Here is a 26,497-nt window from a genome sequence, read left to right as displayed (position 1 = left end):
GAGGGCTCCTGTGAGGGAAGCACTTGGAGCTGCGGCCTTCCTCTAAGACCTTTGCTCTGTTCAGTGCTTTTATAGTGCTGTTGCCTTGCTCTGAAGCCTCTCAGCTCTTTATGGTCATCAGCACAACCCATGTGACGACAGAGGATGGCTGCTTGCAGGGATCTCCTCACCCATGCTGGTAAGGGCTCAGGGCCTGGCTGCCCTGCCTGGGTGAGGGGCAAATGATACAAGTGACACTGCCAGTCTTTGCTCTAAGCCTTATGGGTGATTCCTAGTAATTTGTTTCTCTTTTCCTGTTGTTTGAGATCTACACCATTCTTTATAGTAACTGTAATTGTAAAAGGTTTGGACCTTGTTTTGGAGAGCTGAGTTCTTCAGTCTGTTGGCCTTTCTTGTCTTCTCAGTTACTGCATCTTCCTCAGTGGCAACTCCAGAGAAGCATTAGCCTTGGGGAACATCAGCAGACATTGTGCTTCACATGTGCACCCATTGATGCCAAAGGTGATGAGTGGGCACCTAGTGACTGAGGGCTCACACCTGCTGAGTTGTCAGTCTTCCCTCTTCCTTCATGAGGAGCTTCTTTGTGAAACAGCTGTGCTTCTCAATTCCAAAAAACAGACACTCTTCTGCTATTAGTAGAAGCCCTGATGAGAGGGCACAGTCTAGGCCAGTTTCATATACCTCTGTGAGTGCCATAGTTGTGTGTGCAATGATTCATGCTCCATTTATCTCTGCATCTCAGTTGGTTTTTTGTTTTTCTTGCAGTGAGAGCAATTTCACAGCTGTTAGATTATTTGAGCTTTGAGGGGTTGTTTACATCTTCATGTCCAGTTTCAGGTGCTTCATAGCAAGGCAGCCTCGTGGTGCCTGCTGAGAACAGGGTCTGTAATTACTGTCACTGGTAAGTCCTTCCTGCAACTTTCTTATATAACTATAGCAATAAAGTGAATGGGATAGAGTTGAGTATCTTTCCCTGTTTCTTGTGCTACCTGTCACTAGCTCCAGCACTATCTGTGCAGTGGGATCCATGTCTTTATGGGCTGTTTTGTGAAAGAATGGAGGAACATAAAGGAATGTTCTGTGGCAGGAAAAACTCTTTTGTACTTCAATACATGCACATGTCTCAGGCTGCTTGACTCTTCTGTTAGTGCTGATTGTGTTGTTATGGTATCACTCCTGTAGATAAGACTGCTCAGAGTGTACTAGTTTCACTCCAGTCTGCTGTGTTGCAGTCTTCCCTACTTCTAGGGTTGCTAAGAATTTTTGACATGGAGGCCTGAAATAATGTGGGTTTGGGACTTTCTGCATTCTGCTTGTCCTGATTGTTTGCAGGATTTTTCAGTGAACAGCTGAATGTGTTGCTGAGGGTGAAAGTGATTGAACTCATCTGTTTCAAGGACGAAGCTATTTCCTGGATATTTGGAGGATAGGTTTGCGTAAGGTGCCAACCATGTGTCAGTAGATATTTTTCTTTGTCTGGGAATTATTTACTTTATGTAAAACACTACTTTTACATTCCAGGCTGGTTTAAAGATGCTAGAACTGTCAGTTTGCTGTGCATCGCGACCACTTCAGCACGTGATTGTAGAGCTTGGGATTTCGTTGAAGAATGGCAAGAGCTTTTAGCCTGCTTGTACAATGCTGTCATGGCCATTCTATGTATATTGTCCAGTAGACTTGTCTGACTAATGGTAATTTAGTGGAGTGCTCCCTGAAGTTGTTCACTTTGTGAATACATGTATAAAAAGTTATAAGTAGTATCACCACTTTTGAGGTGATGCAAGATGAAATGCTGTCTGGTTTTCCTTTTGGATGCTGGCTATACTGCAAATAAGGATGAGATAATCTCAAAAAAAAAAAAAAAGTTGCGTAATCTTTGTTAAATGTTAGCGTTAAGATGTTTTTAGGAGAAATGTTGCATGTTTTAAGAACACCCAGAGGCAATGTATTTTGGGGGTTATGTTTGTTTCCTATCATATTGTAGTACCAGGGAACCACATGTTCTCTATTAGATTGAGTGATTGGCCTGAAGTCACTTGGTGTGGGAGACCAGGTGACAGAAGGTGATGATAGAAGGTTAACGGGACGTGCTGTCCTCTGAGCAAGATGAAGTTCAGTGGTTCATCATTTTTGGTCCCATAGATGTACCAGAAAAGTAGGTGGTTGGTTTTTTTTTCGGGGGGCAGGGGGTGGTGGTGAATATCTTCATTATTTCTTTGACTTTTTGTCAGCTTCTAGCAAAGCAATTTGAAGTTCTCTGTGTGGTTGAGACTAAGAGGGTCAGTGGTTTGTTTTAACTTTTTTTGAAAACTGGTGGTGGAACAGTGTGATTATTATAGAAGAACCTGACTTGCAGCAAAACCTGCCATTATTGTGTGGATAACAAGATCCTCTTCCCATATAGGCATTTGTTATATTCAGTCTTAGCCAGAAAGACCCTTTTTTTTCCTGTTTTTAAAGAATCTTACATTTTATGTGACAAAGAAATAGGAAAGCTTTTTTTCTTTGAAATTGTAAGTTTATCAAGGCAGTTGGCTAAGTAATAGCTACTTGGTTAGAAAAATAGGGAAAATAAATAACCTGGAACAAGAAATGCCTTTGTTTAGAAGCAAGCCCAGCATTTATTATAGCATTTGAAATATCCTGTTACTGTCTCAGGCTAATTGTGGGATTAATAATGATGTGCAAGATCCTTTTTGGTTCTGGTTTATGTCAGTAGTTTTAAAAAATCATTTGATGGCAGTTAAATCAGGAAAATCAAGTGACATCAACCAGTTATTCTGTTCAACATATACACATTGAGCTAAACTGCTGTTTGAGATAGCATGTTTCTTGGCGGACTAGCTGAAAGTTGAATAATACTGAATCTTGAACAGGAGACAGACTAAGCTTACTGAGCTGCTGATGGGTGAGCCCACCAGTCAGTCCAGTGTATTTGTTGGTCTTTGTTAAATTTAGGCCCCAGAAAATATAGTTTGGGAAACGCTCTAAGGCTGTTATTTACATAATTTGTGAAAGTTCTTTTTGATCAAAGAAAAATGTTAAAACCAGATGTGTAAAGCAAATGATTGAGGGCTACAGGCATTTTCGACAGGATAGGCAGGGTAAGAGGGGTGGGGAAGTTGCCCTCTATGTTAAGAAGTGGGTAGATTGTGAAGAATTGCCCCTAGAAGGGAGCCATAGACTGTGAAGAACTGCCTCTAAAAGGCAGCCATGACCAATGTTGAGAGCTTGTGCCTTAAAGTTGGGGACCAGACCAATAAAGGACATCTGGTGGTTGGTCTGCTAGAGGCCACTTGATCAAAGGGAGCTTGTTGATGATAAAGATTCTCAACTTTAAAGCAACTTTTAAATTTTCTTCAGGTATTGGTAGTGCAAGATATAATTATGTATTGTGTTCACTATTATTCATCTATGAAGATAGCATTCAGAACTCAGAGTACTTCTGTTTAACTGTTTAGACAGCCAAGAAAACAACTGATGTTTTATATTGCAATCCCTTTTGACTGTTGCTGGACTGTTTGTAGCATGTCCTTTATGTAGGTCTGTCAGTAATGGTTCAGAAACTGGAGGATGAGAGGATCTTTGGAGCCATGTTGGGTGGGTGGGTGTTTGCTTTTTCTTTTTTTTTTTTTTGGCTTTTAAAATGTGAAAATATTGTTTCGATATTACTTTTTATTTGAAGATAGTATTATTTAGAAACACTGGTGCTATTTACTGATCTTATGTAGTTCTACAGACTGGTCACTCCTGGTGATTAAAGTACCAGATTTTTCATGGATGCTTTTATTACCCATAAAACCAGGGTTAAATACAATATTCAAAGCCAAATGCGTATTTTACAGGGCACTTAAGCATCTGCTGTATGTCCTTGTAATTGCATGTTACAGGAAATGATGCTTTAGATACTTGGTGTAAAAACCTCATATGAAGCAATCCTGGGGGAAATGACGCTTGAATCATTTTCTTTGTAGCCTGGGATTCTGCAGTCCTTGAACTCAATTGTGTGCATTCTGACATTCATGTTGAGCATTGAATTTATAGAGACTGTATTTTACCGACTCAAACATTCAGACCTTCAGTGAGGAATACAGCAAAGTAATCTCTGGTTTGCTAGATTTTATGTGACATGAAAATAAAGCATTCATTTTTCGTTCTCTTGAAGTGCATCACTGCTCTTAAAGACAAATCACCGTAAGGGTATGAGATGCTTACATACTTGTAACTGGATTGCTATCATTTTTGGATCACAAGACCATGCAGGATCTCTGTTTTCAATAACATTCTTGCCTTTGCTGAACATCATCTGTTTCTTGCTTGCTGTCTTGAATTCTTGTTTTGTTTGTATTTTTGAAAACTTTTTTGTTCCTTTTTAAAGCCTTCACTGGCAAGAGATGTTTTGGGTGGGTGTGCTGTGGTTGGACACTTCACAGGGTCACTCAACAGATGCTGACTCTTTTCTTTGTAATTCACATTGCTTTTTGTTTGTATAGGGGCTCAGAATTGCTGTTACCAACCACATCTCGCATTTATTATCAATACAGGCCTTTTCTGTTGTGCTGCTGGCAGACCTTGCAAGGGTCCAAGGACAGCATGAAGATAACTCTTCAACTTCTGGCGTGCTTTTTCAGGAAGTAATGATTTGCCTATGGAACACTGTTATCCATAAATATCTGTTAGTTCAGCAACTGTCACAAAGGTAAAAGTTGACCTGGAGTTATAGCAAAAATACAGCTTCTTTTCCCATTTCAGTCAAATACTGCATCTCCTGCTCCTCAGACGTAGGGAAGTTTGGCTGTATTTTGACCTCAGCTCACTGTGTGTCTGAATGATCAGTTGTTACACATACTAAAACTATCTTTAGGTTAATTAAGGTGGCTTTTGTCAAGGGGGAGGGAGTAAAGCGTGGTGACTGTAGCCTGTCACTTAGTGGAGGAAGTTGCTGTCAAATGTTGAAGCCAATGATACTTCTTTATTATGAACTACTAATTATGCCATTTTAATAGGATCAGAACAATCATTCTCAGTGGCACTTTTTTCTGCTCATGTGATGGGAATGGAAAGCTGAGAAGGTACATCATTTGTGCAGAAATGAAAAAATACTGTCATGTTCAAAGGCTGAACAGATTGGTGGGAAACACCTCAGCACCACCCTGATAGGCTAGAGGATTGTGTCACGTTTAACTCGATCTTTGCATTGCTTGAACTTTAAACTAAAGCCAATCTTGGCAGTTCAGTTCTCACTAATTTCTCATTCATTAGTCATCTAATTGCAGTCTTGTTTCGCACTACTACTTTGAAGTATGGATGAAGGTGATTGACATGGACAGACTGAGCAGAGATTGAGCTCTTCATGTTTACTGTTCTTTTCCAAAATCTGCCAGTGGTTCTTCTGGGATGTTCAGAGGAGCAGAGTGCTATGGGGCCAGCTCACTGCTTCTATGCAGGAGTCCAGTATCTGCTTCCAGTTCCATCATTTGTATATTTTTCTTCTCTGAAGAATAGGGTGAGGGGAGGTAGAAGGCTGGTTTACAGGCAGCTGCCCTCGAGGCACTTAATGAGATGTAGGTTTTCTGGGCTGTGTCCGTAGCATCTGTGTAGAAACACGCTTTGTTTTACATAACAGAATACAGAATTAAGTATCTCACCAAGCAGCTGCGAAAACTTCCTAGTAATACACATTGCTGTCACTGTGGTGGAAGTTGAAATGCTTTGTATTCTCTGCAGATATTGATTGAAGTTGGCTGAGCCCACCTTACCAAGAAGTGCTTCATTTTCACATAGCAGCTGTGAGGCTAAAGCAAAAGGGATTATTTTGGAGCAGTCCAGGAAGAAATCCGAGCAGAAAATTCTGCCACGTATCAGGCGGTTGCTGAGCCACAGCAGCAGTGCTGCAGAAGGACAAGAAGACTATTATTTCTGTTTGAATACCCTTTGAATAGGCTATAGGCTCTGGTATCTAAATTTGTTTCACGCATCGTTGAACTGGGATATTTAGAGGAGGATCATAGGGTTCTTGCATACTTTCTTTGTATGTTTTCAGCCTTGTTTGAATTGGTATGAATGATGTGGCACTCACTTTAAAAATTGAAATGGAAAATTTCATGTAAAATCCTGTATTTCACAAGTCACAGATATATAGAATTACCCTTAAGAAAGAAACAAATGGTCTTGTTTCTGCAGAAGTGGGATTGTAGTTCCAACAGCAGTGGTAAATTAAACCTTCTTACTTATGTATCTACTGCAGGTGTACTGTAACGTTCAGAGAATGTAGCTAAGGGTGGAAAAAATAACAGATGAAGTAAAAAATATTGAAGGATGTCTTGCTAAAGAAGCCTAATCAATTTTACACTTTATTTTTGTATCAGTTGTTATACATGAGGAGATACTAGTTGAGAAAACCATACCTGTGTTTTAAGTCAGAAAAAGGGAGTTTGTGAGAGCTTTGTATGGTCAGAAATGGAGTCCTAAAAGACAGAAAAGATCTGGATATTTATATCGAAGTAAACTAAAAAGCAAGTAAAAACAAGCTGTATGTGTTCCTGGGTACAGGTTCAGTTCAACCTGTAATTGTTGAGCATTGAGTTTCTTAATATGAAACTTTAATTTGGTAAGTGGTATGACCAGAGATACAACATAAGGATGCTGCTTTGCAATTCACATTTCTGAAGACAATGTCAGTGATTATCCAGTTATTTTGAACGTGAGAGGAGAAGTTACGTTCTCAAGTGCACAGTAACACTTCTCAAATGCAACTGAATTGTGATTTACAACTAGTATCTGTGTCTCTTTTATTTCAGGCATCAAAAAATAAAGATGGAAAAGAGCAAAGTGAAGCTATATCACCATCAGAGGAAGAAGAAGCTTTCTCTTGGCCTGGTCCAAAAACTGTTGTGTTAAGGAGGACATCTCAGGGTTTTGGCTTCACCTTAAGACACTTCATAGTTTACCCTCCAGAATCTGCTGTTCAATTTTCTTTTAAAGTAAGTGAGTTTGTTTTGTTGTTTTTTGTTAGTATTGGTTTTTTGTTTTTTAATTCAAAGCCGGTCTCATTTATCTGCATACTCCTTAGTGTATACTTCAGGGGTGGGGCATAGGTTGTGGTTGTTTACCTCTTCAGAACTGAGCTCTGTTTAAAACTTGGTCCTAAGAGAATGGCCTGGAAGAAGTTTGTGAATATTGTAAAGTTAATGGATATTAGACACATTTTTTCCACGTTTTCTTCTTTCTGCTGAAAAGAACAAGAATCTTGCAGTCCTCCTCAAGTCAAGAGAAAAATCAGTACCAGCCTAGGCTGAAGAAGGTTTTTCTGGCTTAATAGAAATAGTGCTAAAGTACTTTATAGGTTTTGTTTATTTAAAAATGTTAAGCAGCTAATTGGTCTGCCTTACTGAAGAGTGATATGTATTCTCCTTCATGACTGAATCATTTGGAAATTGCTTTAGTGCCTCGTGCTGGGAAGTCCATTTAATGCTGGTAAAGATTTGAATATTGAGAAGGGTTTTTCTCCTAGTGAGTTCAAATAGCATTGATTAGAACTTGCACAATCAATTACTTTAAAATAAAGATACACCATACCTCTGAGTTTTCTTCTTACTTTTGCAGCTAGGCAGAGGAATAGATTGATGCCAGGAGGAAGGAATGGTTATTGAAACTTCACACTCTTCCTACATAGCTGATTGATGCATGTCTCTACAAGAGTCTTTAGTTAATGTCTTTTTTGCTTTAGTGGCTGAAAGATTTATTTTGAATAAAAAAGCTTGCAGGGGAATATTAGTATATCTTTCCCAGTTAACTTCAGTTACAGCAGGCACTTGTGCTTGAAATTTGTACCCTTATTGGGCTTGTATTTGTATCCTTATTGAAGCTTATTGAGACTACTAGCTTTATCAGGTCGTAACAAAATTTCTGTTTTTTGACAGAGTCAGCCAAGACCAATCCGTGTTTGAAGTCTGATATGAGAAAGGGAAAGAAGAGTGAGGAAGTCTTAGCTGAGCTGAACAAGTTATATGGACTTGTTAGCGTTTCCTGGGGAAAACAAAACAACGGAACAAACCCCATTCACATTATATATGAAAATAAATAGCATAAGCAGGATTCAGTTCCTTAAACACAAAGTGGTGGGATATGTTTTCTGTTAAATTTCTCATAGATCTTCTCATACAGACAATAGTATTTTCATATGCAGAAGGAATTGCACACAAGGAATAGCAAATGATGTTGGGGGGATCAGGAGTTCTTCTCATTCACATCTGATAGCTCTTGAAAGAGACCCAAAGCAGCGCATACCGTGCTGATACCTGTAAATCCTCAAGACATGTCTTGAAGGAAGAAAAAGGAGCTAGAACTTCAAGAGAGCTCTTGGCACCCTTTTCCCTTCTGTTTATGATATGTCAGAATCTGAGTAATTCATTCTTCTTTGTCTGGCTTATGAAAAGAAAAATCATGGGGTTGTTAGATTGTTGTAGGTGTTCAATTACCTATAAAGATAAGTTTTGTTTGGACCGAGCTCTGGTAAGCACTTCTGTAAGTTAACCTGAACCTTTATATTTTCTTCTTCATGTTCATGAGATAGAAGAAAAAAGTAACATAAGCAAAGTTTTTATTCCTGGGCCGTTACAGGATGGTTTTTATAGCTATTTGTACTTAAGTTATGTGAAGAATGAAATTTACCTATTGTGCTTGATTCTAACATGAGACAAATTTGATTTCTGTGCCATTCTTATTTGACCTAAGATCATGTTGGTTAGTGGCTAAGTACAGTTTCAGTCATTATTTCTAAGCTTAAGTATCATTCCTGTCTCTTCGCTAATCAAAAGTGCACAGTCTTGGGGGAAGGGAAGATGCTGCTTTTTGCTTTTTATGGTAGTAGAACAGTGATAACTATGATCTGGCTTTCTGGCCATTTGAAAATCTTGTAGTAACCTTGTCTCTTCTTCACATCAGGGAATGGGTGCAGCTACCTCTGATGTGAGGTAGTGGTTACAATTGGAAGTCAAAGGTGTCATTGACTGGACAGCTTGTTTTCTCAATCCCCTTCAAGTTTCTTATTGTCAGAGTCCTTGTTGTTGCAAGTCACTTTTCTTCCAGATCAGTGCAGATGTCTTTGTTTACTTCAGGGATAGCTTTGTGTTGTAGCTTAGATTTATTTCAAGACAATGTTGTTCTAGTACCTCCTAACCTTATTGCAAGTCAACATAAATTGGTAGAGGCAGTAAAGAGAACTGAAAAGTTAACTGAAAGAAACTGTTGTGGTCAGGTGTAGTCCTTTTGGAGAGAAGACAGGACTTGTCACATGGGGGAAACACTGAGCACATCTGGGACAGAGCATGAGGCTTTGAGACTGCAGGGTGTGCTAAGAATGGGAATGGAAAGCAATGCTTGCTTCAGGGTCAGAGGGGGCTGCAACTTGAAAGCCATAGGAGTGAATTTTCTTGGGAGCAAAGAACTCTCCTCAAAGGCTGTACTGAGTGGGGAAGAATAAACATTGCTTTTTTTTAATATATATATATATTAAATTATATATTATATATTATTATATAAATATATTATTTGACAAGACTGTTCAATTTAAGGATTTAGTGATAATCATCAATCATGACTTTTAAAAAGTCAGAGCAGTACCAGAACTCTGCTTACTCCTTTCTTTTTAAAATTTATTTTATTTATGTATTTATTTTATAGTTATCTAATGTGGTTTCTTTTAAGGCTCCAGCATATACTGTGGTAACTTCTGTACTGTTGCAGTGTGTTGAGACAAAGACTGTACTTCTGTGTGTCAAGAAAGAAATGCACTGCACCTAGGAAGGACAGCTGTCTCACTTTGCAGCATGTGTAGATCTGTCTTTCATCAACTCTTCGTCTCTTGAAGAGTATACTGAGATTAATGTTCAATTACTTTGAGAGTATTTAATATGAAAAAGGTGGTGATCTGTCTTTAATACAAAAGGCCTAGAAATTTGAAATCAATACATTTAAAAGTGGGAAAGGATGTACAGGTGAAGAGTATTTCTGTGGTCATCATATTACTCTTTGTTGCCTTCAGGATGAGGCTGATGTAGGCAGAGCTGAAGTAAACTTAGAAGTACAGGTCCTTAGGCTAGCACATACTACTTAGAAAATATTTAGTAGAAAAATGTATTACATCCATGCAGTCACAGTTCAGAAAGAAAACACATTTCCATATTTTGGCCATCTCACTTTAAAATTTCAGTAGAATTTTGCTGAACAGGAAATTATCCAGGCTCTATCAAAAGTCTCATTCATATTAAAATACTAATGAGAAACTGAAGTAATTATATGGTATTTTAAGCATGTCCTTCCCCATCACTACATTCCAGTTGTAGGCTTTTTTTAAAGGACTGTGGGTGATAAATGGTAGTTAGAATTGTAAAATACAGTGAGATTACCAGAAGGAAAGTCTTCAAATTTTTCCTAAATAAGCAACTGGAATATGTATTCGTCCTCCAGCAGAAGCACTGAAGGCAAAACAAATTTCGTGTTTCAAATTTCACTAAGAATATTCAGAGCTTGCTTATATAAAAAAAAAAAAAAAAAAAAAAAAAAAAGTGTTAGAAAGATGTCTTTCATACTATTTAACGTTGTGGATGATAGCAGCATATGCTTGACTTCTGGGTAGAAGCATACTTGCAACAGCTCCAGTGCAGTGTTAGGCTTCATGGCAGTATTTTGGATATTTTTCTACACTTGTTTTCAGATAATGCCTTTCAAGTTGTTTCTTTGAGGATGTTTCATGCAACTGTTTAATTTTTCTATGCAAACAGGAATTACACTGCAATTTGAGAATTAAAGCCTTAATACTGCAGTGCTGGAATATTTGTGAAAAAGGATGAAATATTGAAATGCACAGTTAAGGTTACAAGTACTCTTTAAATCCTCCTAGCTTATAGATGCCTATGTATTTTCTCCATTTAATGAGTTTTTAATGTGCAGTCTTTCTTTTTCCATAGGATGAAGAGAATGGAAATAGACAAGGTATGTTTTATTTTTGTTCTTTCACGGATTGAGTATGTTAAACGTTTATCTCCAGCTATGTAACACATTTGAATAACTACCTAAGAGTTTAAAATGTAAAATTAAGTACCATCCTTAGCGAATTTCATGGCATCAGAACAAAGGGAAGGAAATGTAGTTTAGCTGCACCTGTTTAGCTTGTGTATTTGCTACACTTTACTACTGTTAACAGTGTACTGCTGTACATGCTGTGTCACTTGTGCTGCTCATGCTATTTTGTCATATGTTTGATAAAAAGGCAAGAACACATTTGTTGCCTTTTTAGTGACAAAGTTTTTACACTCCTTTTGTGTTTAGGCCTTACTGTTCTTCTGTGCAAAGTACTATAAAGAGATTGTGCTCACTACCTGTATTTATATAGCTACACTGTAGAGCACTTTTTTCTTTAATGCATCAGAGTGTAGCTGGTTTGAAATTTGGTTCTCATTGAGACTCACTCTGATAGAATCAGCACAGAAGTATATGAGCTTAGTCTTAATACTGGTGATAAAAAAAAACAATTTTGTCATTTTCGTGTACATTTTGAAATCCACTGAATATTTTTCCATGATGTCAGATAAAATTTGTGAATAAGACTATCTTGTGCTTTATTAGAAGGGATGGAAAAAAAAAACTTATTTATAGGTTATGTGTGTCAGTTCCACTTTGTTTTCATAGCTTTCTCCATGTTACATTGCATTTGTCTGCTCTCTTTTTTAAAATACACTAATTAGCTTCTTCACTAAGCAGAACTATGTCTCAGTCTCACCTAGCTAAAATTTCTCTTTAGCATTTAGTTGTTTCCATGTTCGTGCCTCTTCTCTTTTTTTTTTTTTTTTTTAATTATTTTTTTTGCTGGCATATTTTTGTTTCATTATACAAATAATGATAATAATAAATGAGGGATAAAGGGATAATAAATGTTATGATTTAAGTTAGAAAGTCAGGTTTTCAGGTGGGGACCCAAGTCCTGCTTCCCGTTTTTGGTATTCTGTCCAAATAATCAGGTATGCAAAGGATGTAGGATTAGATGCAGTGCATGTGTAATGTGCAGTGCTTCAGTTTGTCCTTAATATGGCATTCCAGTGCAGTTCTTTGAGGATAGGCTTGTTTAAACCTGGATACCTTTGTTCATAAACTGCATAGTGAATGCTGATTTTACTAGTGGGTTGTGATCCTCTTACGTTGTACTAGAGAACAGTACCTCGTTTGAACTTACTCTTAAAAAATAGCTCATTCAGTTCGAAAGTAGACATTTTGCAATTCTGTTTCAGGATTTTTGTGTACCTGTGATATACTGGAAGCATTCTGGCAAACAGTTTAACTGAATTTTATTCTTGGGAAAAATGATAGGTTTGTGCATGTCATCTGTCTGCTTTTACTCATTTGCATTCACCAGCATGTTAACAAGTGAAAAGTCAGTCTTTTTGAATTCCTCATCACTCAACTTCTGCCCCTAAATTTGCCACTACTTTTATCCATTTTAACAAATGAGAAGGTAGATCCTTTTAGGAAGAGAATGCAGTCAGTCCTGTCAGAAGAAGAGCATAGAGATGTCGGCTGTGTTGTAGAGGAGGAAGTTCTGCAGTTCATGTTCATAGTCAGTAGTTCTTGTCATAGAGAGAAGAGATGGATCAGCTAAAGATGCAGCTGTGTGTCTGCTGTTTAAAATGTTCATCTGAGCTGTTTTTCAGTAGAGGATCGGCAGTAAACAGGCATTTATGTGGTTTGTTACGAGACCTGTGCAGGTGGAGCAAGACGGCTTTCTGGAAATTTTTATGTAGCTGCTTAAGCTATGAATCATAGCTCAGCTATTGCTTATTTATAGCTACTTAGTTCACTGTCGCGTTGAAATACAGATCAGAGGGTACAAAACATACTTGGGGAAGATAAGTATGCAAGTATATAAGTTGAGCTTGTGCTGTGTACTGAGTGATAAGAAAAGCAACTGTCGTGTGGTATACCTTAAAAATAATGAAACAGGACAAAAAGATTCAACATTTTCCCCAAAGTTTGGTGTGACCTCAAACAGGGTTGGGGTTGTTAAGCTGTTCCTATTTACATTGCTTCAAGTTGTTCCTTTCCTCAAAGGAGAACAGTTAGCTCGCAAGGAGAAAACCAAGAAAAAGTATGCCTCATTTTCCGTTTTCACCGAGTCACGTTAATTTAGCAAAAGCAGATATGCCAAAAATTCGCTAAAGGACTATTCCAAGGCTGCTAAAAGCGATGTAGAATGGAAGAGAAGCGGAGCCGCTTCGGGGTTGCAAGGTGTGCGCTGGCTGCCCAGCGCCGGCGGTTTGCCCCGCTGGAGGCTTGGGGCGGGCCTGGTGCTGCTGGGCGTGCGGAGGAGCCATCTAGTGGCGAATGTCATGCGTTTTTCTTCGAGCTGGGTTAGAAAACTTGCCTCTGTGAACCTGTGACATGATTAACAGTGAAAGTATCACAAACATTTTTATTTCGAAGTCTGTAGGTGCTGATTCACTTGAGCTTTCTTCTTTCCTCTGTTGAATATGAAGCTGAGGGCATTTGAGCTGTTCATTTTTGTGAAGCGATGTGTGCCAGTGCAAAATTGTCAGCTTTCTGCTATCAATTCAATTGAGTTAAGATTTCTGCCGTCTGCTTTATAGCCTTTTCACAGATTAAACTTACATTTAAAATTTGAGGTTTTTTTGTCAGCTCTCAGCATTTACAGACTTGGGTGGGTGAATGTAGAGAAAAGCTTTCCTATTATCTTCTATTGAAAGCAGTACATTTATATTTAAGATGCTGAATACCTAATTAAGTTAGAAGGCAAAAATGAAAGCACATACCAGCTTTGATGTATCAGTGAATGGAATATTTTCATATGATTTTATGTTCTGGTGTAGAATTTTCATGCAGCCTTTTTTTCAGCATATATTCAGATCTTGCCACTGGCTTAATCTTGTTTTTAGTATGCAGTAAGTTTTCAAAGCAGTTAGAGAAAAATATATCCAGAAGAGCTCTAAAAAAGGAAAGACTTGAAAAGGAGATGAAGACTGAGGAAGCTGGGGGCTGAGTTGGCAAGCGAAGGGATCAGGGTGATGTGGACAGGAGTGACCTTCTGTCAACAGTCAGGAGAGAAAGGGGCCACCAAGTTTATGCACATAAATAAGGAAGTGCCTTCAGGACAGAATGATGGAGAGAGCTCTTGTAACTGTTCTGAACGGCTCCTTGAAGTGCCTGTACACTAATACACACGAGGAGGAGTTGAAACCCTGCATGTGATTGCAGTGGGATCACAGAGACACAGTGGGATAGTTGTGAGAGACATAGCTGGAGAGCTTGCAGATATGCATGGCCAGCACCATGGGAAGGGCAGGATGGTCAGTGTGACTGTTTCTGTGAGAGGGCAGAAAGAATGCATGGAGCTTCACATTGCAGTAGATAGATAGGAAGTCTTTGGACAGCTTATAGGCCAGGGCTTGCACACAGGCCTACAAAGGCGCAACCTTTTGGGAGGATTTTATATACAGAGATATCTATCTGTACTCAATATATCGTGCATTGATACAGTGAATGTCATCTTTCAAACACTCCTTGAAACTGTAGTTGACAAAATACAAGTTTAGTGCATATAGAATGGCTATGATTTCTTGTACTTAATATTTTTTTAAATATTTGTTATTGCTAAGTATGTAGTAATAGTCTCTGAAATGAACTTTAATACAAGTTTTAAGCTATGCTATTACTGTGCCTAGAAATCTAGCAATCATTATAATCCAGAATCACTTTTTTTTTTTTAATATAGTGTTCTTATTTCCTGTTTTTTATATGGAGGTATCTATAGCAACTGGCAGCTTATCTTCTCAGAGAGAGAAAAAGAAAAGTGAATTAGGTATAATAAGATTCAGTCTCCTTTTCTGTAGAGAGACTAATGAGTGTGCGCCTACCAGTGAGAGTTCAGACATCTGTTTTCACTGGCATTTTTAGATTGTTGAATTGTGATCGCCAGACTTTTTTGATGAGTCTGACTTAGAAAATTGAAGGACAGAAATTTTAAACCTAAGCTAAACCTAAGTTGCAATGTGTTGCTTGAGCTCCTTCAGTTTTATATTAGTCTGTTTTCATATTGGGGAGAATGATGGAAAAAATGCAGGAAAGACTTTTTATTTCTGACTGTTGCTTATGTAATACTTCATGTGGTTTTGATGTCTTATTTCTTTAAACAGAATGTTGATTCTGTAAGGTGGTTTGTGTCCTCCTAGTGTTGAATTTAATTCCAAGGTTTCTAACATCATCTATTAAAGCTCAGTCTGTTGTGAAATAAACTGATTGTACTTGCGATGGTGGGAACAGTGCTGATAAGGGACAACATACAAATGAATGTGAACTCAGATATTTGGAAAGTTCAGTAGATTGCTGGGAAAATATAGTCTTAAGGTAGTGGGATGGGAGTAAGAGGAAAAGAGTTAGATAACATGGTGAATGGTGGTGCCATAGCGAGTTGTCCTTTTTTGTGCATCTTTAATCCAGCTTATTTTGTAATGCTGAATGACAGTGCTGTCAGAAGGCTAAATTTAGTTTTTGATGGAGATGTGAGCTGGATGTGCACCTTCTAGAACGTTTAACAGTGGCCTTCCAATTCGTCACATGTATAGGGCCTTTCAGTGACTCCTAAGGACTTCAAATAATCTTTGACTTTCAATAAAAATCCTGAGATGTACGTGAGTATAATTTCCATGGACTATGGAGAGAGTCCATAGTTCACAACAGATATCAACTGAATGGCTGTGTTTGCCACGTGGGCACAGTCCTGGGCAGCCAGGTGACCTGCAGCAGTCCCTTCCAACGTCAGCTGTGCTCTGGTGTGTGTGTATGGGAACGGAATTGATTGCTCTTGACTGTTTAATCATATGTTAACTTGTATGTCAATTTGTAACTTGAGAAGGTTGGTTTTCGGATTTGAGGGAATTGGAAAAAATCCTAGTGTTGGCAACTGATGTAGTGGGAAAATTTTTGAGAAAACAGTTTCACCTTAAATCCGGGCGATGTTTTTCATGAAAACGCCAGGTGATTCTTCCCTGCTCTCCTCTTTCTTGAGAGTGAAGTTAAGGCTGTGTTAGCCAAGTGGTTGAAGCTAAAAGTTGCCTAATCAAAATACCAGAGGTGTTATGAGTAATAACAGAACATATTTTTCCTGAATCATGGAAGTGAGTGCCAGATGCTTTTAAACTAAATGACTGAAGAGAACTATTTTACTTGTTTTTCTTCCTTGGCATTATGTTTTGTTCAGTGTTTTTTTTTTTTTTTTTTAGTAGAGTTACCTCATACTTGACAGTGGGTGCAATTAAGGTCCCTTGGGGCTCAACTAAGACCTTTAGACTTCTTTTCTGCAGCGATTGCTAGTAGAGAAATGCTTACTATGTATGAAATTCAGTTTTCAGATTATAAAATCCAAAATTGTCTTCAGTTGCACTCCATTAAATGTACTCCTTACAGTTTTAATGATTTGTATTTAATTAAATCTGTTAATAAATTCAAGTTCTGCAGTACTTTAAGTTATCTTTTTTGAGTTGTTTTTTTTTTTTTTTTTTGATTCAATAATCATTTGGAACTGTTTGTCCCACCGTGTCTGTGCATATTTCTCCTCCCATTGCCTGAAAGTTGTCCGAGAATCACTGCCCTCTCTCTTGTTGAACCATATGGAGTACAAGTGTCTCGAATATCCAGAAGCATATTTGTAGATCTTCATGCTTGAGGACAATGTTCCCTTGCCCTTGAGTAGATCTGCATAAAAACTTGTCTTTGTAAGTAAGCTGTTTCATAGGGTGAATGATAATATATGGCATGGATTTCAGTCGCTTTAGCTATGTGCTGAATAAGACCAGGAGCTGCTGCAGCTATTTTGTTAGGTGAGCATATGTTTAGAGAATGGTTTTCTGTTTTTTTTTTTTTTTTTTTTTTTAATTTATTTTTAATTTATATTATTTTTTAGATATTTATTTTTCTTGAAAATACTCAGCATAATGTAAAGAAAACCCTGACTTTTATTCATTTCCTCTGTTATGAAATTTTCTGAGCATGGTTCAGATGCCCTGAGGAAGAGAAATAGCATATTGTTAGGAAGCAGATTCTTAGGAGAGGCTTTACAAGAGAGAACCATGTTGTAATGTGTCCTGAACACTTGCAGGTTTGTGCTCAGCAGGTCAAAGAGATAGGAAATGAAATGGGAGAATCAGGCAGGTTAAAATGCTATTACTTTGCAAATGATCCGGCTATGATGAAAATGTACTCTCTGGTATTCCAAAAAATGGCAGGAAAGCTTCCCTTCACCATTACACTGTGAACATCAGAATGTAAGAATGAAGGTAGCACTGACTGCAATCACAGTGGGCAGATCTAAGTAGTCTGAAGGTTAGGTCATAAATTCTGATAAATATTTGTTTTATGAAAAAGATGTTGTAATTCTGTTTGATGTTAAGTGGAGAAGCAGTGCAGCAAAGTACATTATTCTTGTGATTCTGTAGATTCTGTTTCAATCCCATGAGTTCTTTCAAGTAGCAATTGTGAAATGGTCTATTTACATGACTTACATACAATTATGAAAACTTGTTGGCTAGGGAAAACCTGCTTACTGCAATCAGCTGCTTTTTTTGCATTTGTCTTGCATTTGATTATGAATGTTCCTTATGCTTTTTCAGGCTTATTTTTCCACTTATTTAGACTAATAACTTCATTATAAAGATTTCTTGAGTCTATCCTGCCTTCGTTTAAGCCAGTGAATTTTTGCCTTGAGCCTTCTAAGTATTTGGCGGTTTTATTGCTTTATTTCTGGTGTTGAATCTCTGAAGTGAAAGCTCAGCATCAGTTTACATGCTCTAAAGTCACATTGTAGTTTGAATTGCATAATTTTGAGGGAATATTTGTAGTCAAAGAAATACTTGGGCTTTTCTGTTAGCAAAATGACCTTACTGCCTGGATGTCAACTTGAGCTGCAGCTTACCTTGGCTGTTGGCCATTTTCTCAGACTGGAGACTTGTGTGCTTTTTTTTTTTTTTTTTAATTATTATTATTACTACTCCTATGTGAAACTGCACCTCTGTTTTTAAATGCACTTCTGGAGAAATTAAGCATATGAGTTCATCTCCTGCTTCCTGTTTCTGAAGTAAACCAGTGAAAGATACAGCTGCACAAAACTGGCCATACTGAAATGGAAGTAATGATGCCTGCAAAGACAGCTTGGTCTATTTCTGTTCAAGCTAATATTCATTTTGTTAACCTAGTTTGGGAGTGAATGACGAGTGTATCTGAGGCTGCAGGAGGTTTCACCGTAATAAGCGGTTCTAACCGTAAGCATTTCTGTGCCCAGAGGCTGTGAGTATTGAGGTGGGGGTGGAATTGTGCATTCATTAACTATGTAGTAAAGGTATGTTCTCAGTCTGAATTTGCACAGTACGTGCATGTAGTGCAGTTGCTGTTAGCTCAGCAATCACTTCCAATTAGGATTATGAAGATCAGATATGCTGGGACTGTGATTTTTTTTCTCCTTTGACAACTGAGAGCTGGAAGATGCTCTATTAGGTATACTGGGGTCCTGGTGCATTGGGCGTTGTCTTTCCACCAGAGGGAGTTTAAATGCCAAGGAAATGAATGAGGGAACGCCCTTGTCTGATACATTCAGAGCTCTGCCACTGATGAGCAGAAAGCGGGAAGTACTGCTTTTTGGCAGCTTGTGGCAGGAGTGAGATTTAATTTCACATCATGAGTAAGGAATGCTGATTTTGAATAAATAAATCTTTGTTTCATCTTTGGCTTTTTACCTTTCAGTAGTCTTTATACATGCTAAAGCTTAGAGGCCATGATGTGGAAAATATGAAAAAAAAAAAAATTATGCAACCTCTTGAGCATGCATAGGGTGGTGCTGAAATGGGTGCTTAAAAGAATTATTCTAGAATGAGTAAAATAAAATAACTGAAAATAATCCTTTACATGAAGCTAATTAAAATATTTTGAATCAAATGTCTTTAAATTCTTACCACAAATAGCCAATTATTTTGTTCTAAGCCACACATACCTTTATATAATAGCTGTCCATGAAAGAAATAATAGGATGTTGCTTACTAGATATTACTCCCCAAGCAAAAGGCATTATAGGGAAGAAGAGTGGCTAAGTGAATGCAGACTTAATTGTAAAAACAGCTTGCATTTAAGCAATAGTTACCGAGCAGTCTCTTCTGCAACTTAATTGTGCATTGCTTCTTAGTGCTATGTAAAATGCTTGACTTATTTTATGTTCCATTGCACAGGATTTCCATTTCTGGACTTAACTCTTGCCATGTAAAAGCATTCTTGGACTGCAGCTCATTCCATGAGGGAATGCCCGTAAGGGCATCTCTAAACAGACAATTTCCAAACAGCATAATTGGGCTTCAGTCTCATGCTTGCTGTACATCTGTATAGTTTGTGCTCTGACCTTTGTGTGACAGTATGAGGAAGACCTATCTTAGTCAGATAGTACAACTGTACAACTGTAGTAGTGCTTTCTACAATTAATTTCTTAAAAAAAAAAAAAAAAAAAAAAGTATATTTATTTAAATACATATTTTTTATATATGTGTGTGTGTGTATAGTTCTTAAACTGAAGTATTAAGCTTTAAGACCTGAGATAAGCTATTAGGTTACCCATTACTTGGAATTTAGTACAGTGATGATTGGGTGCATATCTTTACGTCTTATCAGTCTTCAGTTGGTCTGAAAAAAGTATAATTAACTGCTATTTTTAGAAAAAAGAACTTTTTTTTTTTTTTTTTTTTAGCTTCGCTTGAGGTTCAAACTTAAAGTAGAAATACATGCTTTGAACACACTGGGGGAAGTTCATTTATATGCTTACTGAAGGAAAGAATTTTTGGTTTGTATCTAAGTATGTAGAAGACTAAGGGGAACTGAAGAACATGCATTTGTCTCCAAACCTTTGGAATCCGAGGCTTTCTTCTTGCACTTGCACTTGTGTGTGGATTTTACTAGACTGTGAAATGAACCTGCAAATGTAGACAGTGTGGTAAAACTTCCATCCTAATTTTTTGCCCTTACTTTGATCATAAACCTTAGGCTGCTGGTTCATTTTTCTGGGGAAAATGAGTGTTCAGTATAGCTTTTTTTGACATGCAGGACAATAAGCCATGCTTGAAGTGTCACTGGTTTTGCAAGTTGGTCCCTGCATTAGCTGGAAAAGCCTAAAGTGACTGCTTGCAGTGTTGAACCTCTTTGTGTCGGTGCTATTCTGCCAACAGGTTGGTCAGAAATTGAGTGTTCAGGGAAGCCTTCATGCTCTGGTCTGCATAAATTTGTACAATTTTCTGACACTGAGGTAACAACTGTATTAAAGGCATTCTGTGTCTAATATTGAATGAATTCTTGACCTCTTGTGTGTTCTGGCATGGACAAGGTAGCGTTTGTAAGTGTTAAGCAGGCTAGCAATAGGCCACTTGCTCTTCCTGATGGGCATTTTGTAAAGAGCTGAGATAATATCTGACCCAACATCAAGGGGTTAAGTGTTACAAATCAAACGTGCTCTGGGAGCTCAATTATTATTATTATTTTTCTTGTTCCTGTTGGAATTCTATCTCTTCAGTCAAGTTAAGTGACAATACTGGGAAGCATATTTGATCCTATAAAAGGTACTTTTTAATCTTTTCACTACGGATGGAGCAAACTTTTGTTCATGGCATCTGGAATAAATTGTTCTAGGAGCTTGTCTAAATCTGCTAAAATGTTCTTGACTCTTATAGGATGAGACCTATTGTGTTCAGTGTCTATTTAAATCAGCAGATTAAAAATGATAGATACTACCTTTTCTTTATAAAGAACATTTTGTTTGTCTTGTAGCTGTGTCTTGCTAATAAAATTTTAAATTATTTGGGGACTCAACTGCCAGCTGGATTTTTTTTATTAATGTTTCAGTTTCTTTGTATATAAATAATAGCTATCTGATTCTATCAAATCAACCTTTATAATTATTCTCGACTCATTGGGAGTTATTTTAAGACCATTTTACAGCCGTTTCGTTGAATTTTTTTGCTAAGGTGGCAGGGCTAAAAAATGTTGGCAGTGAGGCTAAAACTTGTATTTGAAAAATGTGAGTGAGAATGAGAAGTCTGATTTTGTGCAATTTATTGAGACTGTTTAGATCATGCATTTTCCTTTCATGGAAATGAAGCAAAAAAAAAAACCCAAAAAAAAACTTAAGGGGGACGCTTTATTCAGGCAGTAACTGAGAAAGAATGTGTTGCTGTAGGTTAGTAAACATGACCAGGAGGAATATTTAAGATGTGGTGTCAGTTCTTCCAAAAGGAGTGCCGTTTCGTGGAACCATAGGTTGGAAAGAACCTTGGAGACCATTTCCAACCACCCAGCCATGGGTAGGGTTGTCTCCCATTATTTGTCTGCCCAGGGACCCATCCAGACTGGCCTTTGAACACTTCCAGGGATTGGGTTAAGTCAACCATTCGTCACTGGAGAAGTGAATAAAAAATAACAATGGAGTATTTCTTTTTATTGGCAGTGCTAATTTTGTGTAATCTCTTTATTCCCTACTGCTTTTGCTACTTTTTACTGCAGTTTACACCTCTCTGTGTTATGCTGGGGCTTTCTAGCATGCTAGACTCTGCTTATTTTCAGTCATATCTTTTCTCCTGGCTGGCTCGTGGTGTAACCTCCAAATGGTGATGTTCCCCAACAGGGTGCCTGGTGATAGGAACTGAGAAGGACTAGCTGTCACTGTCAAGTTTTGAAGAATCTTTGAGGAATCCCTCATTTGTTCTGTGAAAGCTTGTATTCTCTACCACGTAGGACAGAAGTGCTAGGATAGGCTGGTAATACTCTGTGCTGATCTTCATTTGTTCTACAGCATTCTTCTGGCAGGCTGGAAGGAAAGTTTTGACTTACAGACACCTTTTGCTTTTTACAGTATTTCTGGAAGCCAAGAAAGAAGGGTACATTGAGAATGTGCGATGATTGTATGATTCTCACTTCCAAAGGAAGCGAACAAGATTTTATTTCTAAGTTTTTTCTACTAAATCTTACTCTAGCTTAATATCTAGGTAGGAATCCAGAAGAGGAAAGAGTAATACTGAACAGTGTAGGAATTAGCATGATAATGAAGTAGCAAAGACATGGTGAAATGAACTTGGAAAAAACTACATTTATCAGAACACATAAGTTGGTATGCATGCTTTCCCACTCCCAGCACCTGAAAGGTCTAAGCATAGCTAGGAGAGATGCTGTCTCGAGCACTCACTGCAATCACAGCATCATCTAGGTTGGAAAAGACATTCGAGATTATGAAGTCCAACCAAAAACCTGACTTACTGAATCCCATCACTAAATTGCATCGTTCCCTTCCCTGAATTTGGATTATGGTATTCAGTGTAATGATTAACGGGGCTGGATTACATTTCAAAATAATTCTTTAAAGTGAAAATGTTATAATGTAATTGAAAAATTTAAAGACATATTCTTTTTTCCCCTCAGGAAAACAAAGAAATAGACTGGAGCCTATGGATACAATATTTGTTAAACAGGTGAAAGAAGGTGGACCTGCTTTTGAAGCTGGACTGTGCACAGGTATTGTTTTTCTATAACATTGATAGGATGTTCATATACATGAGATAAAAATACAGTTTAAGCTTCTACATGCAGTTCTGTATTCCATTAAACCTTCTTTCATTAGGAAGTTTATAACCTCTCTCGTTGAAATTGTCATCCAGGGATTTTTGTCATAAAAGCACCACTGTGTACTTTCAGGGGGTGCTACATGAGATGTATTAAGTCATAAAAGTCTAAATACTCTTGTTCATTATTTTAAGGCTACAAACAATTATGTGATAAATAAAATGGCATGATAAGCTCCTATTTCTTATGCTTTATTACCTATTGATAATGGCAAAACATTCAGGTTTTTGTCCTCCAAATTACTATACTTCCTTTAAATGAAATAATAATCCAAGTCTGTCTTGTATTAAATTGTGACCAGCTGTTTAATCTGTAATCTCTGGATCAGGCAGGAGGTTCTTTTGCTGAAGTGCCAGGTATTTTTTAACACCCGTATTAAATATTGGAGGAAAAAAGCTATGTTAGAAGGGAAGGTCTTAAAATGATATAAGCTACGTAGATGGATTCTGTTACAAACACACATTTCTATTCTATAAGGCAAAACGTGATTCCTGTGAAAGGGTTGTGTTTGTGTAGACAGTGAAGTGTCTGCATTTTCTTTTGAAAGCAGTTGTGTGCTGGCATTTGTCTGTATTAGAGTAATTTTTGTACATTTCTTCCTAAAGAAATAAAAAATACTGTAGGATGATCTGCAGTTTAGAAACAATTCTAAATGCTTCTTTACAGCATATGCCATATTTTTTCTTTTTTAACTTCTCCTTAAGTAGTTATTGAGGGAAGGGTTATGTTGGCATTATTTTAAGGCTAATACATAAAGAAATGTTTTAGCTTGATAAAATGCAGCGTATGTTGAAGTTGTGCAGAGAAGCCATGTTAATTTCAACTCTGTTCAGTGTTTGCCAAACTAAAAGACATTGAATCTGTAGGGGTTTTTTTATTATTTTTTATTTTTAGGCATAGAAGAGATCTTAAGAATCCAGAATGAAGAACAAAAAAAACCATGCAAAGATATGTTTTTAATCTACTGGAATATTCTTTTTGGAAACACTGCAGATAGTCATTATATCTAATTAGGTCATGCTACTACTTCATTTTTATATCTTGAAATATAACAGAGTATTTCAATCTCTGTATTGAAATTACATTTTAAAGCACTCAGAATGAACAGCAAGGTAGACTGCTTTACTTCTGATACAGACACTAAGCATGTATTTTTTAGAATCAATTGTATTTGCATTTTGGCTTTGTTTTGTAGTCACAATAATGGAAAAAAGAAGCTCAAAAATCTAATATTAATTAGTCACTTTTACTGTCATTACTGTACAGTAATACATTACTAGGGTATTTCACTTTGTAATATTAGCAGTCCTAACCCGAGGTTCATTACCCAGAATCAGTAAGCTGTCTGTCAGCTGCTACTCAACAGAAAACTTGGTCTACTCACACAAATTTAAGGAAGGGTGTATCTTAAACGCAAGACAATTAATTTTGAGTATTTTTGAACTCTCTTGTGAAGTTATCTTGGCTAGAGTTAGAGACATCATACTTACATATTTAACATCTGATGTATTTCATTAAAGAGAATGTATTGTTGTGTTCCAAGCATAAATATTTTAGATAATATTTATTGAAATGCAGACAACTGAAATAGATCCATACCTCCCATGCATTGGTCTGCATGCTGTGATTTATATTAGGCAAGAATACCAAGGACTAAAATGTGTTCAGAAAAGGAGATACTGTAATGTGTTCAGATTAAATACCTTGATAGGTATTTAAATATTTAATGGACCACTGAATTTATAATAGAAATATTATATAGGTAAAAGCCTTCATGCTTTTTTACTCTGTTTTGCAATACAGACTCAGGCCTTCCTCTTGATGTGAGCTTGAAGCTGAGCACAGTTGTTTTCTTCAGAGTTGGCTGCAACTGCTGCTTTCAAGTAGCCAGTTACGCCGTGTGGTCCCACTTGAGGGTTTTTTGGCAGGTTCATATTCTGGTTCATTAGATGCATGCTTTCAGTTTCACTGTTGTATTTCTTCGAAAAATAAAAACTGCATGAAAATAGGTAAGATAATATGACTTACTTGCTAAGTATTCCTAATTGCATTTTTCTGTGGGAATATTGAGTAAAAGATTTACATCTGTGGGCAAGTTCCAGATCAACCTGGAGAAAAGCCAGTTTTAAGTTCCAGAGAAGAATCTGAGGTATTCTGTGGAAGGCTTGCCATGTGACCTGAAAGGACAGAGTTTAGAGAGACAACCATAGCATTTCAATTTTCTACACCACTTTGGAAGGATTTACTTCAGAGTGATGTCAAGTATTTCAAAATTAACTTTGTTTTAATGATGGATGGTTAACTTCTCAGCCTAATTATTTAGTGTGACTGTATGTGTGCAACACAGGTATAGGGTTTACCATACATTGCAGGTGCCTAGCAATCCATGTGACTGATAGTAGTTGTTAACTGTTCACATAATGGCCTGGGTTGGAAGGGTCCTCAAAGATTACCTAGTTCCAACCCCCTGCCAATGGTAGAGTTGCTGACTGCTAGATCAAGCGCTAACACTACAACAAGAGTCTTCCTACCTGAGTTCTTAATAATCACATTCACTCAATGTTACCTCACATTTCCCCCTGTCAAAACAAAGAAGAAAAGGTTTTCATTTTACCATGAACAATTGAACCATTTATGACATAGTCGTGTTCTTTCTATCCTTGATTTCCTCAAGTTCTCTGTGTGGAGAACGGAGGAAGACTGAGCAGACTGTTTTCCAAACTGGCTGCTGATATGAAATGCCGTTGTGTTTCCACACAGTGCAGTGTGGTTGTGAACACGTTCTTCATGCAATTGCAAAGAGATGCAATTCTGTTGTGGCACTGCTATCTATCCTAAAAAGTTCCACTTTGTGTCTCCAAACATATGGGTATTTGGTAGCTTTGGACCGTGGAATACTCTGTACTATAAAGCAGCCTACTTGCAGTGACTTGGTCTCAATATATAAAACAATGAGACAGAATTACTGAACTTTCTTTGTTCTTATGTAAACAGAAGCCAATTAGTCCAATTTGCCAAAGAACAAGAAACAAATCTCAAATGTGCATACAGACTCTCCAGAATCTCTCTAGAATCACAGTAGGGACAATCACATCACATCTGTCCTGCTGCAGTCTGATCCATTCAGCTCTTCTGAGACTGGAGAAGCTCTGCTGGGAGAGATCTGCTGCTGCATCAGTATAAGAACATTATACGGTGTTTTGCACTGTTCTGCAACTGCAGAGTGGCTTTGCAGAAGTTGGGAGTAAAAGTGAGTTCTTCTGAATATTTTCTGGTAAACATTAAGAAATAGCACTGTATAGTGGATAATAAAAGTAGCATCTTTTATATCTTATATTTTACAGTTGATTTTTCCTTCTCTTACCAAATGTCTGCATTTGAAGCAAAAATCTGCATCCTCCCCCTCTACTCTAGCCTGGGGAGGCCACACTTCGAATACTGTGTCCTGTTCTAGGATCCTCAGTTCAAAAAAGACAAGGATCTCCTAGAAAGAGTCCAGTGGAATGCCACAAAAGTGACCTGGAGCATTTCCCTTTCATGGAAAGGCTGAGCAACCTGGATCTGTTCAGCCTGGGGAAAAGAATACTGAAGGCGGTCTGATTAATGTTTATAAATATCTAAAGGGAGGTGGGAGGCAAATGGATGTGGCCAGAGTTTTCTCAGTGGTACGTAGTGATAGCATAAGAAGCAATGGCCTGAAACTTGATCATAGGAAGTTTCATACAAACATGGGGAAGAACTTCTTTATGGAAAGGGTGATGCCCTTGCCCAGGGAAGTTGTGGAGTCTGCTTC

General features: G+C 37.6%; 1 protein-coding gene across 3 annotated transcripts in view; it reads left to right on the top strand.

Moving 5' to 3' along the window:
- The window catches only part of ARHGAP21 (Rho GTPase activating protein 21), a 105,884-nt gene that overhangs the window by 34,379 nt on the left and 45,008 nt on the right, over window positions 1-26,497 (top strand). For all 3 annotated transcript variants that reach the window (XM_042816472.1, XM_042816471.1, XM_042816473.1), the window contains exons 2-4: window positions 6,801-6,983; window positions 10,971-10,995; window positions 22,504-22,596. In XM_042816472.1, the coding sequence (XP_042672406.1) occupies window positions 6,801-6,983; window positions 10,971-10,995; window positions 22,504-22,596 (301 nt within the window). The remainder of the gene's footprint in view (window positions 1-6,800; window positions 6,984-10,970; window positions 10,996-22,503; window positions 22,597-26,497) is intronic.

This window comes from Centrocercus urophasianus, unplaced genomic scaffold (genome assembly GCF_019232065.1).
Source record: "Centrocercus urophasianus isolate 14NV4802_14NV808 unplaced genomic scaffold, USGS_Curo_1.0 seq_16, whole genome shotgun sequence".
In the NCBI taxonomy this organism is placed as follows: Eukaryota; Metazoa; Chordata; class Aves; order Galliformes; family Phasianidae; genus Centrocercus; species Centrocercus urophasianus.
Note: the sequence above shows the minus strand (reverse complement) of the source record. Positions and strands in the feature narration are given on the sequence as shown.